Consider the following 16,686-nt stretch of genomic DNA (forward strand, 5'->3'; position numbering starts at 1 on the left):
AACGCCAACGTCAACATCAACACGAACTCAACATCCTACGTCTCGACTTTCCCTCTCCCCTGCGCCCGCCGGAGACACACCTACAGAACCTACGTCATACTGCAACGAAGACTCCCACAACCCCCACCAACATCACCGCTAACACCGCCGTCATCGCCCCCACAACGACCCGTAACACCCCCAGCACCACCGCCATCAACCGGGGACGTAGAGCGGTTTGGTCACGGCGTGGACCATATTGGGATGTTGTATCCGTCATCGAGACTCCAGGAGACGATGGAGGAGGCGCAGGAGTGGCTGAGGAATAACCCGGAGATGCAAGAACGTATGGACGAGGCATGGGAAGACTGGTGAGTGTCGGGGAGTGTGTGAGGGAGTGGGGAGATGTGTTAGGGGATGAATGTATATGTGTGTGTGAAATGAGGGCGCTGGAAAAAGGTTCTAAAGGGATGACTAAGTGGTATGGGCCGAGTTGCAATGGGGTGAAGTCTGCAAGGGCGTTGAAAAGAGCGAATGACGTTGAAGCTTATGGATGGTTAAAGACAGGCGAGGAAGACGACGGTTGACGGGGTGAGAGGATGTTAGTGACGAGGGAAGGAAGATGGATGGACTCAGTGATAAAGAAGGGAGGGAAGGAAGATAAGAGAAGTAATGAGCAACGAGGGAAAGGGTTTGTAACGGGAATGGTGAAGTTGGAGAAGCGCATCGTTGTCCTGTTTTGTTCATTGCTTCCGTCCCTTCCCGCAGGTCGACGGGGGACTGAGGCAAAGAGGAAGAGAGGAAAGAGTAGTGGAGTTATGGTAGGTATATTATTATTATTATTATTATTATTATTATTATTATTATTATTATTATCATTATTATTATTATATTACTACTACTTTCATCTTTGACGTTATTACTATTCATTATTCGTAGCACCAAGAGTAGCATGTTTATTATTTTCGTATTACACTAATTTTATTATTATTACTTTTAACAGGTTGAAGAACAAAGCAGGTAGTCAACGGGCGTGCTGAAGACAGGCGTGGAGGGAAAGACAACAGCAGAAGGAAGAAGTCGCGTGAAGTCAGCTGGAGGGAAAAGACTCGCCAAGAAAAGGAGGAAATGGAGGAAAAGGAGACCAGACAGAACGATGGATATATTTATGAATGATACTAACTTGTCACGCGCCGCCTACACGATGATGCTTTGGACAGCCACTATTTGAATTAACTCGGTTCAGTGTGTAGGTCGCGTGTGCTTTCAACGTAAATAAATAAAACAACCCGAAAACTTTGATTTTTGTATTCAGTAACCACAAATTCCACATTTTTTCTTTTCTTTTGGTACAAGTCTCAACAAGTGTGGGTGCAATAAGTCCACTTTGACGGCCGTGTAGTGAACGGTGCGTGGGAAGGTGTTGGTGAACGGCGAGGCGAGTTGGAGGAGAGCAAGGCAGGAGGAGGGAAGGGAGGACAGAAAACAAGGGGAAGAGGAGGGAACGAAGAGAGGATCTGGAGAAAGGCGTGACTATCATTGAAATGGCGGGAGAAAGGTATCGAGGGAAGATTAAAGAACCACCGCGTCAGGGTCGGGGGCAGCCACACCACCCGGCACTGACAACTATGCCGGGAAATAAGGTGAAAAGTCTTTTTTTGACCTGTATCGCTTCTTAGATCCTCCTCCTCTCGTTCCTCTTATCTTCTTATTTACACACTTTCCTTTGCAGAATTACGTAACTTTCTTAACTGAAATAGTCACTTATTTTCACTTATTCAAACATTTGTGCCCCAGTATAGTGGAACTGTTGTTATTATCTAAGAAGCAGGACCCGGTGAAAAAAGAAGTTAAGACTCAATTAAATGAATGTGGCAGAAAAAAATCTTAAATCAAAGAAAAGAACTGATTTTTACACGCAAGAGGGAGGGAAGAAGAGGAGAGAGGGAAGAATGAAAGGAGGGGAGGGAGGGAAAAATGGATGGAGATGAGGGAGGGAAGGTGCAGGCTTGTGTCCATGCTTGTGTTTGTGTGTGTGTGTGTGTGTGGGGGGGGGGGGCTCGTAAGGGGCGCGGCACAGGTCTCCTTACATTATAAGGCTCAATACTGGTCTGCCTACCAAGGAATGGACGAAGATTGACACGTCCGCCTGACACAGCAGCATCAAGGTAAGACACAGGCCACTGTATTTCTGGACCAAACAATTTACGACCGTTTACAGGAGAGTATCAAGACACCTCCACCAGAAACTGACCTTTCTTCTGCCCTCGCGTTATATTTTCTTTTGCTGGAGGAGTGTCAATAAAAAAGATGAACATATTTCCAGGTTCATTCAATGTTTTTAATAAAGACTATTATTCTTTTTTATATAATGGACACTTATCACATGCCGAAAAAGCGAGGAATCCATTTCTTGACGCCAAAGTGATACAGCAAAAAATTTCACGGAAATATTAAATTCTTCCGGCAGCAAATGGAGCCTTTGGGCCGTTGTACAGTACAAATTAACGATTTCAATATATTCGCCAGCGAGCAGCCCAGACACAGTAGTGCTTCATAGCCTTGCGGTTGTATATAGATAAGTGTAGGCAACGGAGGAGCAGGTCGGTATTCTGCTTTCCAGTCACTCCGGCCCCTAGTAGCCCTGGTCACTCCGGCCCCCCACCTTGGTCACTCCGGCTCGAAACGGATACCATAATACGAACGACCCCTTGGTGTTGTAATCTGAGGCAAGTTGTTTATCCGTCACTTTTTATTGAATCAAGAGTTGAACTTAAGGTGTTCAAATCAATATTTAAAATCTATGCCCGCGCCCAAAATGAGATCGTAAGAGTAGAGCTTTAATTGGTGATTCACAGTTACTGTTTAATATTCACAATCATTTTTTTCTGTGTGTGTGATACACGAAGCATTTTGATTCGAAAGAATTGATGAGATCGTATGAGTAGAGCTTCGGTGAGTCACAGTTACTTTTTAAGATCACAATCAAAAAAATTTGTTACACGAAGCATTTTGATTCGATTTGTATTTCGAGGCGATACAGTGTAGAAAAATCTCTGCAATTTGAGGACACCCAGCACTTCTGTGATTTACAACACGCCATGCCTGAGTTTCCCTGCGTTTTTTGTGCTGCTGAGGTTCGACCTTGTCAGCACGCGTTACAGTGTGATGGATGTAACCAGTGGCAGCACCGTACTTGTCACTCAGGCATAAACATTAAAGATTATCGACGGCTGAACCGCGGTGAACTAACTGACCTGCAGTGGTACTGCTGCAATTGCCAGGATAAACAATAGCACAGGTACCTACTCCTATAACGAACGAAACTTTACTTAGTTATTATTTTAAATGTCACATCTGTTGGTGGTGGAGGTGACGTGTGTGGTGAGCAGTACATGCGGCGGAGTGGTGGTCGTGGAGGTGTGGTGTGTGGTGAGCAGTGTGACCAAGGAATATACTATGAGGATAGCTCACTCAAACGTCATCGATGACGTCATGACTGCGGTGCGTCATTTGGTTCACTCACCCTGCTCTCACGGTGTAAAATGTACTAGAAAACCCTTATTTATTCGTATTCATGGTCAGTTTTTGCGCTTTTTTGATTGCTAAGGATAAGTAATTAAATTAGGCAGCTGTTGTGTTGGCTAAAAGTATACAATAATATAAATAATGTGAGAAACATGGTAAACAAGCTGCAGAAATATTGCTCTGTTTACCATCGATGCTTACGTTTTCTTAACTTTTATTAACATTAACACCATATATATATGAAATATATAGTATACCATCACCTATTTGACGTTTTCTTTTACCTTGTCAAATATTTTTACCAACACACATTTCATTTCAAACTGGAAGGGGGGGTCGGCGTTGCCAGGGTGGGAGGCCGGAATGACCAGGGCTGGAGTGACCAGGATGGAAGGCCGGAGTGACCAGGGCCGGAGTTACTAGGGGCCGGAGTGACCTGTTTCCGGTATTCTCAGACGCAATCGCCTCTCAACAATTATTTCCAAAGGCTAAAAAGAATGGGAATCAGATTCTAATGAGCGCTTTTCTAGGTTCATGGTATACAGAATAAAGGTCAAACTACAACCAGGGTCATAAAACTATCCCCCATGGAAACACTCACAACTCCTACGAAAGCCTTGTCAACTAGGTGAGCTTGGGCACTGAAATATTTAAGAATACGATCCTATGTTTATCGTACACTATACACGCCTCGCTTTGATTAATACCGTCCACTGTTGATCTGCTTAACTTTAGAATTGTTAAAAATGGCCGTGGATGCTTGTTGCTTTACGGGACATGGAAGAGAAAAATTGCGAAAAGATCTCAAGGACAGACAGACAAAGCTATCGTTCAGACAGGTTTATCCGCGTCCCTGTAGGCCAAGGTGCGCTGTGATCGGATTAGTAAGCGAGGGAGGATTAGCTGAGGAATGCGTGGGGCGGGGCTGGAGTGGAGAGGGTGAAAGGTGTGAGAGGATGATGATTTGGGGGTGAGTCGAGGAATGCGTTGTGTTCTGGGGTGAAGGGGGAGAGGTGACAGGTGTGAATGTGGAGGGGGGAGTCGCGGAATGCGTAGTGCGGTGCTGGGACGAAGGGGATAAAATGTGAAAGGTGTGGGAAGAATGGAGAGAGGGAAAGAAGGCGTGGAGGAGGATTAGGGAGTTTGCACAAGACGAATGGGAGGAGAGAGAGACGGGAGGTGGGGTGAAGGAGTGGACACGAGAGGTTGGGAAAGAGAGGAGAGGGAAACGTGAGGTCATGAAGGGTGAGGTAAAGATTAGTGATTGAAAGACAAGTGTGGCTCTGACCCCGAGGGAGGGAGGGCAGGAGAGGGAAAGGTGAGGCAAAGATTAATAAATGATGGATAGAACATATGAATATAAGAACATATGGATACTGCAAGAGGCCGATTGCCTACACAGTACACAGGGCAGCTCCAGATTCCCCCCCACTACCACCTGTCATCCTCGTCCATGTAGCTATTCAGTCTACTCTTAAAACAAGCTATCGTCCCTGCACTAACTATGTAATTGGTGAGTCTATTCCATTCCCCCACCACCCTATTACTAAACCAACGCCTGCCTATTTCCCTCCTAAATCTATATTTTTCTAATTTAAATTCATTACTGCGTGTTCTATCCTGCTGGTTAATTCTCAGTACTTTACTTATATCGCCTTTGTTGTGTCCCTTGACCCATTTGAATACTTCTATCAGATCTCCCCGCACTCTTCGTCTTTCTAGTGAATGTAAGTTTAGATGTTTCAGCCTATCTTGATATGGGAGGTTCCTCACTCCCTGAATCATCTTGGTCATCCTCCTTTGAACTGATTCTAGCAAACTGATGTCTATTCTGTAGTGTGGGCACCAAAACTGGACAGCATAATCTTAGTGTGGCCTAACCAACGCTAAATAGAGTCTGAGGATGACCTCTGCACTTTTGTTGGTTACCGTCCTGTTAATAAAGGCTAACACCCTGTTAGCCTTATTCCTTGCACTAATACAAGCTATCGTCCCAGCTATCGTGCAGGGATGATAGCTTGTTTTAAGAGTAGACTGGATTGCTACATGGACGAGGATGACAGGTGGCAGTGAGGTGTGGGTGCAGTAAGGAGATAGGGTACTGAAGCATACGCCCGTACCGAAGGTAAACGAGGATCAAGCCTCTACCTGTAACCCCTGAAACTACATCTCGCCCATCGTGAGTGGTGGGGGGGATTCTGGAGCTGCCCTGTGTAGGACACTCGGCCTCTTGCAGTTTCCCTGTGTTCTTATGTTCTTATGTTAATACATTGCTTTCTTAGTTTTAGGTTAGAGTTCACTAACACTCCCAAATCCCTTGTGTCACACAAGACTCTACCCCCTCCCTCCCAAACCCTCATTATCAAGACCAGCAGGTGCAAGAAGATCAGTTATTATACTTTTTACAGCAAGGAAGGCAGTTCCAGGGCAAAAAAACAAAACCAACAACAAAAAGTCCGCTGACGCTTTTGAAACAAAAGAAAAAAAAGAACGAGAGGCTAGAAGAGATTAAAAATAGAGAGGAAAAAAAACACCAGCAGCAAAAAACAAGAGTGGCAGCATCAGGTAACAAACAGAATGGGACCTCAGCTTGTAGTCAGGTGTGCGGGGAGTCACGCCACAGCTCACCTGACGTCAATGTGAGAAGGTAGGGAGGGAGGGGAATGAGAGGGAGTTAATGGAGGAGTGATGGTGGGAGGGGAGGGAGAGAGGGAGGCAGGTAAAAAAAAAAAAAATAGACGAAGGGAAGGAAGAATGAAAGGGAGTGAAGAATGTATTTTTTTGGTGACGGGAGGGAGGTAAGAATGAAAGGAGTGGAGTGAGGGAGAAAAGAATGAAGTTTTGTGTGGAGTAAGGATGGGAGTGGAGAGGAGGAAGGAATGAAAGAAATGGAGGGAGGCAGGAAAGGAAGCGAAGGAAGATATGAAGGAAATACGTAAGAAGTGGAGAAAAGGAGGAAAAAATGAAGGAAAGAAGGAGTGGAGCAAGGGAGGCAGAAATGAGGGAGTGGAAAGGAAGAAAGAAGTGGATGAAGGATGAAAAGGAGTAGAAGAAGGAAGGTTGAAATAAGGGAAGGGGTGATTAAAGGAAGATATAGGAGTGGAGGGAGAGAGAAGTGGGGCGGGGCAGTGGGTATAAAAGGTCAGGCGTGGTCAAGGGCAGGGGTCAGTCTAGGTTTGTTCCTCGGCCAACACTGCACCACACTGACCTCAAGGACGTGGCCGCGTGTGAAGGGGACAGACGCTCAGCTTGCTTCCTGCGAGTGAAAGAAAGGTATGCACGTTATTATTTTGCTTTGTTTTTTGTTTGTAGTGCGTATGGGGTGGTGGATGTGTGTGTGTATAAATGGGTATGAATGTGTGTATGGGTGGGGGGGGGGGGGGGGTAGAGTTGCGTGTGACTGCTTTTCGTAAGTTCTGACACACCAACTGATTGATTTGCCGGGTGAGTGCCTGGCAGACTGGACAACAGACTGACTGGTATTTGTAAAGTCTCATGCAGTGAAAAAAGTGAGTGGGAGAGTAAGCCAAGCGTTCCGATCCGGTTCGAAACAGGAAGCAAATTGGTTCTTTTGTGTTTCGTTCGGTACCGGTCCATTTTTTCTATTTTTTTTGGATTCTTCTTTAAAAATTATTTGTTATATACACTACACTCATTTTAGCGTGCCCGTGTGCGTGAGTTATAGTGTGTGTGTGTGTGTGTGTGTGTGTGTGTGTGTGTGTGTGTGTGTGTGTGTGTGAGAGTTCATTTTGCTTGGCAATTACTTTTATTAGCAATCATATAAGCATCACATTTTTCCTTTGTCTTCTGTTCCTGAAAGATATTATTGGGGTACTTTTTTGCTTCTCCTTCGTTTAGTTTTAGATCATTCCACTTCGGTAATTAATCCTTTTCCTTCGTCTATTCCTCATTGCGTTACTCCTTTTATCCTGTTTTCTTTATCTCTTAATTCTATCGTCCTCATTTCTTTTTCTTTATCTCTATTCGATTTCTTTTATCTATCCTATTCTTGCTTTTTATCCTCTATTTTCAATCTTTATTCAATCTATTATATTCTTTATCTCCTACACCTCTATTCTGTTCTTTATCGACATCCTATTCTCTTTATTTTCTTTATTTCTAATTTATTCTCGGCGCCGTATTGTTTTGAGGGCGGGCGGCTGTAAGGCAGATCTACCAACATTTTATATATCCCGTCCCTTCCCCGTCCATTGTTTGTTCTCCGCGTGACTAATACTTCGGACACATCTCACGCCTGATCGTATGTTTCTTTCCCTAGTTTGTTTGTCTTTCCTCATCTGCCTCCACCTTTATTCAACCGTTTCATGAGCCAATCTTTTTCTTTCTTTTTATTCCCCTTTCTTGTCTTTTGCCTTTCGAGTTTTGCTAAACTTTATTTGAGTATTGTAAGAATTAGACATACTTATTTTACAAGATTTCCACTTTTCAGTTTCACTCATCCGTTCCATGAGCCAATCCTTTATTTTTATCTACTTCTCTTGTCTTGTTGTTTTGAGTTTTGTTTCACTTCATTAATTACATGTTTTGAGTATTTTAAAAATGAAAAAAACGCGAGTAAAGAGAAAATATATATACACATTTTTCAACAAGATTTCCACAAAGAAAGTATCAAGCCACCTCTCCACCTGAAAGTGTTTCTTCTGGCCTTTTTTTTGGGGGGTTGGAGTGGTGTTTTGGGGGCTATTTTCTTTGTTTTATCCCTTTAAGCTGCATACCTTGCTCTAAAAAAAGATAGACAAACTTACCGACGGCAGTGACGCGTGAAACTCTACGGACACAGCAATTCACGTTTACGTTACTCAACGGCTTCCATGAGGGACTATGTGAACACTACAGATTTATACCCCAGTACAGATTTACTCCACCTAACTGCATTAGTCTTGTATGTTATCAGGGCGAGTATTTTTTGTACCGTAATGAGCCCTTTCTTCCTTCCCTTGTTACGATTTATTTTCTGACGTCTGGTGGTATTTATACTTCTTATACTTTGAGAGTACAAAGAACGCCTTTATCTTCTTTTCAATTTAGTTTGTTACACTTTGAGAGTACAGGGACGCTTTCAGTTTCGTTCATTTCATTTTGACAACGTTATAAGTTTAATTTTATTCAATTGCGTTTCGTTATTACACTTTCAGAATAAAGGAAACGTTTCTGCTTTTATATTGTCGTTTGTTTCGTTTATTACACTTGACACACTTTCGTTTCAGTTTTGTTTTAAGTTTATTACATCTATTCGACTTTCGACTTAATCTGACACGTTTTCAGTTTCGTTTGGCTTTCATTTATCACTGACAACACATGCAGCATTTTCAGTAACCGTGCCCGTCTGTGTTGACTTTTCAGAGGAGAGAGAACCATGCTCCGCCGGGCCGCCCGTTGTGGGTGTGGCGGGGCGGAATGGGCCGGGAGGAGGAGAAGGAGAAGGAGGAGGAGGAGGAATACAAGGACTAAGCTCTTCAGGCCCCGCGTTGAGTGCCCCCTGTTCAACCGCCCGCCCCAGCCCACCCCTGTACCCGTGGATGAACTGGTCGAGGAGGCGCAGGAGTGGCTGAAGAAGGAAGAGGAGAAAGGTGGAGAGGAATAAAGGTGATTATCTTATTATATATTTTTTTGTTCTTTTTGCTCCTGTTCTTTTCTTTCTTGTGTTTTTTTTTGTAGTTTTTCGTGTTCTTATTCTTATTATTTTTCTTCCTTGTTCTTCGTTTTGTTTTTGTCCTTGTTGTGTTTGTTCTTCTTAGTGTTCTTGTTTTAGAGATTCATGAAAAGACACGAAGATAAATTATACGGCAGTGACACTAAAGTAAGACTAAAAAGGGTGGCACAGAATCAATACAAAACAAAAACAATCATCATTCATAATTGCCATTGTATACTACAACTACTACTACTACTGCTATTACTACTGCCCTAATACTATCGTTGCTGTCATCATCATCATCTTCTACAGACTGCTTTTTAATCTGCTTTATTTAACAGGGAGGCCGGTCGCTGAAGGAGACCGTCTGGATGAAGTGAGAAAGAGGGAGAACAAGATAAGTGACAGGAAAAGGGTAAACGGAAGAGATGAGGGGAAGAAGAGAGAATACTGGAGACTGGAAAAGGGTAAACAGAAGGATGTAGAAGGAGATGAATACTGGAGAATGGAAAAGGCTAAATGGAAGAGATGAGGGGAAGGAGAAGAATACTGGAGAATGGAAAAAGCTGAAAGAACAAATATAGGAAGAGGAAAGAATACTGAAGAGACGGAGGAAGAGAACAAGTACATCAACAACAACAACATAGACGAAGACAGGAGACATGCACTGAATATATTTTGGTATTAGTATTTTAGTCAGTATTTTAGTATTAGTTTGAACATTTTTGGTTGACCCCCTCCCTCCCACACATACAATATTCACTACATCAAGACATTTTATTCTGTTTTATTCTATTTTATTCTGTTTTATTCTGTGCACGCAACCACAACTTTACTCGTCCGCAACAATGGCATTCCCTGACATTATTGTTTCTTATTTGACATTTTACCGACGTACTATTTTGACATTCAAGTATTTCCACGAACAATTTCTTTTCAACGTTGCATTTTTTGTAGGTCAGTGTCGTATTTTTTATTTATCTTTTTTCTAACTTTTTTCTCCCGTTATTTTCTATCTTTTTCCAACCATTTTTTTTTTATCTTTTTCTCCCATTTTTTTATATATATTTTCATCCCATTTTTTCTATCTTTTTTCTACCATTTTTTCTATCTTCTATTTTCCTCCCCGTTTTTTCTTTTTTTCTTCCCATTTTTTCTCTTTTTTTCTCACATTTTCTAATTTCTTTACATCTTTTTCTCCCATTTTTTCTATCTTTTTTTCTCCCATTTTACCTATTAGTCATTTCCAAACTTCTCAATTTTTTTTTTGTCTGTATATTTACATACTGTTTCATTACGTATTATTATTATTATTATATTTTTATCTATATTTCCCCTCTCATTTTGTACATTTACACTTGCATCTTCAATTGCCTATTTTCACATTTCTATCTTTTTTTCTTATTTTGTACATTTTCCAAGTCGTGTAAGCATCTGATAGGAGTACAAATTAGTATTAAAACCAAGTAAAACATATCAGTGTGTGTGTGTGTGTGTGTGTGTGTGTGTGTGTGTGTGTGTGTGTGTGTGTGTGTGTACACGCTAGCAGAGAACACTTACACACACAAATCCTCGGGTTGTGAGTTAGTTCGTAAGTTTGTGACTGCCGACAGAGTGTGTAGGGGTCACGTGTGTTCTACCTCTGTGTGTGTGTGTGTGTGTGTGTGTGTGTGTGTGTGTGTGTGTGTGTGTGTGTGTGTGTGTGTGTGTGAACGCCAGCAATAACACAACATTCTCAGGTTTTAGTTTGTAAGTTTGTGGCTGTCGACATAGATGTGTTAAGGCCAATTTAGGGTATGCAGGGTGTGTTGCTGGTGTGTGTGTGTTTTCTGTATATTTGTTTTTTTCCTCTGTATACTACCGTTTTTTTCTGTATATTTGTTTTTTTCTGTATATATGAGTTTTTTCTGTATATTTGTGAGTAATTCTGTAAATTTGTGAATAATTCTGTAAATTTGTGAGTCATTCTGTAAATTTGTGAGTCATCCTGTAAATCTGTGAGTCATTCTGTAAATTTGTGAGTCATTCTGTAAATTTGTGAGTCATTCTGTATAGATGTGAGTATTCTGTATATTTGTGAGTAATTCTGTATATTTGTGAGTAATTCTGTATATTTGTGAGTAATTCTGTATATTTGTGAGTAATTCTGTATATTTGTGAGTAATTCTGTATATTTGTGAGTATTTCTGTATATTTGTGAGTATTTCTGTATATTTGTGAGTAATTCTGTATATTGTCATGCCACTAGTTTGTATCAGGATGATTTGTGTCGTGAATACTAATGGAGGTTCTATTTAGTTGGTTGAAATGTATACTTTAAAGGTCAAAAGATAGAAACATTTTATCACTCAATGCCTCAATACCAAACATTACCTCGCTCCAGCAAACGCCATACAGTTGTGAACATCAAAGTACTTTATTGGTATTATGTTGGTTTAAAAAGTAAGTCGCATTTATATATTCCACGCAACTACAATAATCTGGCTTTAATGGAAACTCCCGCCAGAACGTTTTTCTGTAATGTACTTTTAATGTGAAAATAAACCATTAAGACATTTTCCATATTTACCTTGATACCGTTTATTTGGAGTGACTGCTGTAATGGTAACTAAAGGGAAGGTGTGTGAGTGAAGGGCTTGAGTGACCGCAGCAATGTCAAGTGAAGGTAAGGGGAGAGGACAGAGCACCGTTGCCAGACTGTCTTACTTAGAGCATAGTATTTACCGGTTTCTAACGCCTAACTATTGGCAAGAAACATCAGGAATTAACTATTTTAACGATAATTAGAAGTGAATCTCCTTATTGGGGTCCACGAGACAGTTTTTGGGTCGGAAGTCGGTAAATATCAGAGGCTGAGTAAGACAATCTGGCAACGTTGGGACAGTGAGAGTGTAAGGGAAAGTGAAGGGAACGGCGTGAGTGACTGCGTAATGTTAACTGAAGGGAATGAAGGAGTGGAAGTGAACTATACTTATATAACGAGAACAAGTATGTATAGTTGTTTAGTTAGGATTAGCCGGGTAGTGCGAGGTGGTGTGGCGGGGCGGGGATGCAGAGTGGATGCTTAGTAAGGACTGTTTGGGGAATGCGTGGAGGGTGACACAGGGAAGGGGGAAGAGAGTATTTAGTGAGGATTAGCTGGGGAAAGCGTGGTGGAGTGACACAGAGAAGGGGGAAGGGTTGTTTAGTGAGGATTAGCTGTGGAGTGAGTGGAGGGTGACACAGAGAAGGGGGAAGGGTTGTTTAGTGAGGATTAGCTGTGGAGTGAGTGGAGGGTGACACAGAGAAGGGGTAAGGGTTGTTTAGTGAGGATTAGCTGGGAAAAGTGTGGTGGGGTGACATAGAGAAGGGAGAAGGGTTGTTTAGTGAGGATTAGCTGTGGAGTGAGTGGAGGGTGACACAGAGAAGGGGAAAAAGCTGCTAATATGAAAGAGGAGGATTATGGAGTTAGGATATGAGGCAAGAGAGGGTCAGAAGGGGTGGGGTGAGTGGTGGGGGGGGGCAGCAGCAGGCGGCACCATCAGGAGAGTTTCGTGGCAGCAGGTTATATTGGCAGTTGGTTTGCTGCGCCGACTTATATTCTGATGCCCTGGTTCGAGTCTCAGCATTCAGTGGTGTACATTTCGAGAGAAGGGCGGCGTTGGAAATGAGGAGCAGGAGAGGAGATAGCAAGGTCATGGAGGGAGAAAAGAAGGTAAAGTGTGATGATGAGAACACAGGTAACTTTGCAGCAGTCACAGGTGAGCAGACGGGAATAAAGTCACGGTAGCAAAGGAAAAGAAAAAGGTAAAAAGGAAGAAATGTCACCAGAAAACCCAATAATAAACATATTCACGGAAAACTCCCACCCTGCCTCCATAACCCAGACTAGTTTACAATATCTAAGTACAAGTGTGACTGCAAACTACTGACCCCGAGTTTAAGGATACCAGGATAAACTTAACATTTAAATCTGCATTCGCTAGAAAGGTGAAAGGAGACTTGACTAAACTTTATGAATGAATGAAGGGTTTTAATAAGGACAGCGGCAAGCTTCCAATCATCAACACCAACAGCTGCGGTGAGGTGCAGGGGGGAGCGGTACTGTGGGTGTGCCAGGGGGTGGGAGGAGCCGCTGCTATTGGGAAGGGAGGCGACGGGTATAAATAGGGTCAGGCTGGTCACGGGTCGACAGTCACTCCTTGACCTGCGACCTGTGCGTGTGTTTATCTGAGTATTTTTCAAGTAAGTAATATTGTGATTAAGGCCGTCACTGCTCGCACACTTAGGACGAGCGGGTGTCCGTGTTTTGATATCTTGATGTGTGTGTCTGTGTGTTCATTTCTGTGCATTTATTTATCTTTTCGATATTTTAGAAGTTTTATTTTGCGTTAGTTTGTCTGTCTGTTCTTATTTTCAACACATCTTTAACTGTTTACATCTTCGTTAACCGCGTGACCGTTCGTGTGTTCTTTTCAGAGGCGAGGAACATGGACGTCGGGGCTCGAGGCGGCGGTCAGGGCGGAGAGGCGGAGAACTGGACCACCCCGGGCCAGGGAAACCCACCTTTTCGGCCCCCCGCCCAGTGCCCCCCCTCCCAGTGCCTCCCCTGCCCATCCAGCAACCCCTGCCGGGCACCTTTACCACCTAAAACCTCCCACAAGGCGTCCTTTACGTCCAGCAACACGCCCTCCCTACCCATCAAAACACCCCACCCACCCACCAACACACCCCACCCGCCCATCAACACACCCTCCCCACCCGCCAACACCCCCCAAACACCCATACCTACAACGGATCTCACTCCCACACCCGCGGCTCCTCACGGGGACGGGTGGTTCAGGTTCCCGGCGCCTCTTGCTGGTGGCCGCGACGGGGCGGCGGGGGACGGGAGCAGCAACACGTGTAGGAGCCCCCTGTTCCGGCCCCTGCCCCCTCCCCTCCGCCACACCCCTCGGACCCGCCACGCCATCCCTTCACCCTGCCACCGACAAGCGCTCTATAATATTGCCCGTATCCACGGGATTGCTCCGCCTGCAGCACCTCTGCGCCAGGCTGCCACACCCACGCCCACACCCCCGCCGCCTGCAGCCCCTCAGCGCCAGGCTGCCACACCCCCGCCGCCTGCAGCCCCTCAGCACCAGGCTGCCACCCCTCCGTCCCCGGCAGCCCCTCAGCGCCAGGCTGCCACACCCCCGCCGCCTGCAGCCCCTCAGCGCCAGGCTGCCACACGCCCCCCGCCTGCAGCCCTTCAGCGCCAGGCTGCCACACCCACGCCGCCTGCAGCCCCTCAGCGCCAGGCTGCCACACCCCCGCCCCCGGCAGCCCCTCAGCGTCAGGCTGCCACACCCCCACCCCCGGCAGCCCCTCAGTGTCAGGCTGCTGCCCCCACGCCTACACCTCCGCCCACACCCACACCATCGGCAGCCCATCAGCGCCCACCACCAGGACACAGCAGGCCACGCTCACCCCCACCCGTCCTCATCCCTGGGGGCAGGGTTCACCCCCAGCACCAGGAATTCATATTAAAACGCGCCCCCACATATCTGGCCATTCCCCTGGGGGAGGCGCCCCCGCCCGCCCCGAAGATGGAGGTGATCGCCGGGAGGGTGTGGTGGCTCTTGACGCCGCACCGCCTCCGGGAGACGCGGGAGGCGGCGATGCCGTGGCTGATGACCAACGAGAAGAAGGGCTACGTGGTGATGTGAGTGAACGGCGACACGATACTGCCGTGTTGTTACTGCCACCGTCTCGGCCACCAGTGTTATGATCATTAATATCAGTGTTATGACTGGCTGATTATCGCCTGCTCATCCCTCCTTGATTTCTCCCGCAGCTCGATTGAGGACTGAGACGAAGGTGCGGGAGAACAGACGCCGGCGGCAAGGTATTGTTATCATTATTATCATCGTTTTTTGTAATTTTTATGGTCACTGCAGTACTACTGCTACTACGCCTACTACTACTATTGCTACTTCCATTACTGTCACTACTCCTATCGTCACCATAACAATCATCATCGTCAGGCATTTTTGGTAACTTTTTGCTTCGTTGCACAGAGGGGCTGGAAACTGAGGATCCGCGTGAGTGGCAGGAGGACGGGAAAGGACAGCCGGCGAGGAGGCGGCGGCAGCGCGGAGCCGTGCATTGGAGTTACTACGAGGGGGACGCGAGGAGGCCGACGAAGAGGCGTTGAGGAGACAGGGGGACTGAAGCGACCGGCGGAGAGACTTATAAACACAAAGACTGTACCGACTTGTGTGTGGATATTGTTTTGGAACACACACACGCAAGACCTTTACGTACTATACCGAGAGAGAGAGAGAGAGAGAGAGAGAGAGAGAGAGAGAGACATACGTCACTTACTATACATTTTATCTTTAATTCAAATGTCATGTAAACTTTTTTGTATCACGGGGCGACTAATTTATGTGTGTATTCATCGATTTCCGGAATACTCGTTTGATTAATTTATATGTACTTTTAAAAATAAATACAAAGAAAACAAATATAAGAAGACAGAGGCAGGGAGAGGGAAGAGATGTAATTGAGGGTTAATTCAAGTATCATGTACACTTTTGTTCATAGCGGGGCGACTATTTATTTGTGTATTTTATATTTACTGAATACTCGAATGGTTCATGTATGTATGGATGTGTATTATGTTATATTAATGCTGTTTTTATGGACCTTTAAGACGAAATTACATGTAAAAAGAAAACAAAGACTTTCATTCCCTGACGACTGCTAATGAAAGTTTAGCTGTCCCGTAACTCCGGATTGAACGACAAGTAGCCGCACTGAATGCCGTGTTTAAGTAAGAGAGCTTGTTGCCCTGCCCAACCCTGACACAGATAAGGGGAGAGGAGTGAAGGAGGGAGGTTAAACTAGGTCAGCAACAGTTTATACCTCACAGGGAAGTCAGGTCAGGGATGGATGACAGACAGGCTAAAAACTGAAATAGGAAGGAAAAGAGAATTATATGTTAGAACCAAGAGGGGGAAACTCACCTAAGGGACAGTTACAACGATTTACCTAGAACAGTAAAGAAAAGCACGCATATAGCAAAACGAAATTATGAGATTAGAATTGCCCGGGAAGCAAAGATCAATCCAAAGGGTTTCTTTCAGCTTTATAAGAGAGCATATGGCAGCTGCAGGAGGCCGATAGCCTACACAGGGCAGCTACAAATTCCCCCTCCCCCACCTCACTACCACCTGTCATCCTCGTCCATGTAGCTATCAAGTCTACTCTTAAAACAAGCTATCGTCCCTGTACTAAATATGTGATTGCCGAGTCTATTCCATTCTCCCTCTACCCTATTACTAAACCAATGCTTGCCTATTTCCTTCCTAAATCTATACTTTTCTAATTTAAATCCATTACTGCGTGTTCTCAGTACTTTACTTATATCGCCTTTGTTGTAACTCTTGACCCATTTGAATACTTCTATCAGATCTCCCCGCACACTTCGTCTTTCTAGTGAATATAAGCTGTTGTCCATTCTTTAGTGTGGGCACCAAAACTGGACAGCATAATATAAG

The 16,686-nt window shown here is 44.5% G+C and overlaps 2 protein-coding genes across 2 annotated transcripts in view; one reads left to right on the top strand and one right to left on the bottom strand.

The window, feature by feature from the left end:
* Positions 1-6,733, bottom strand: part of LOC127000830 (uncharacterized) — a 58,197-nt gene extending 51,464 nt beyond the window's left edge. Inside the window, exon 1 of the mRNA XM_050864896.1 lies at positions 6,716-6,733. The gene's annotated coding sequence lies outside the window, so the exon portion shown is untranslated. The remainder of the gene's footprint in view (positions 1-6,715) is intronic.
* A 6,076-nt stretch (positions 6,734-12,809) lies between these two features.
* LOC127000995 (proline-rich protein HaeIII subfamily 1-like) lies at positions 12,810-14,850 on the top strand. The gene is made up of 2 exons (XM_050865168.1): positions 12,810-12,903; positions 13,622-14,850. Exons 1-2 carry the CDS (start codon positions 12,810-12,812, stop codon positions 14,848-14,850), a joined length of 1,323 nt encoding a protein of 440 aa, XP_050721125.1.
* The last annotated feature ends 1,836 nt before the right edge of the window (positions 14,851-16,686 follow it).

The sequence above is a fragment of the Eriocheir sinensis genome, chromosome 19 (genome assembly GCF_024679095.1).
Source record: "Eriocheir sinensis breed Jianghai 21 chromosome 19, ASM2467909v1, whole genome shotgun sequence".
NCBI classification, from domain to species: domain Eukaryota; kingdom Metazoa; phylum Arthropoda; class Malacostraca; order Decapoda; family Varunidae; genus Eriocheir; species Eriocheir sinensis.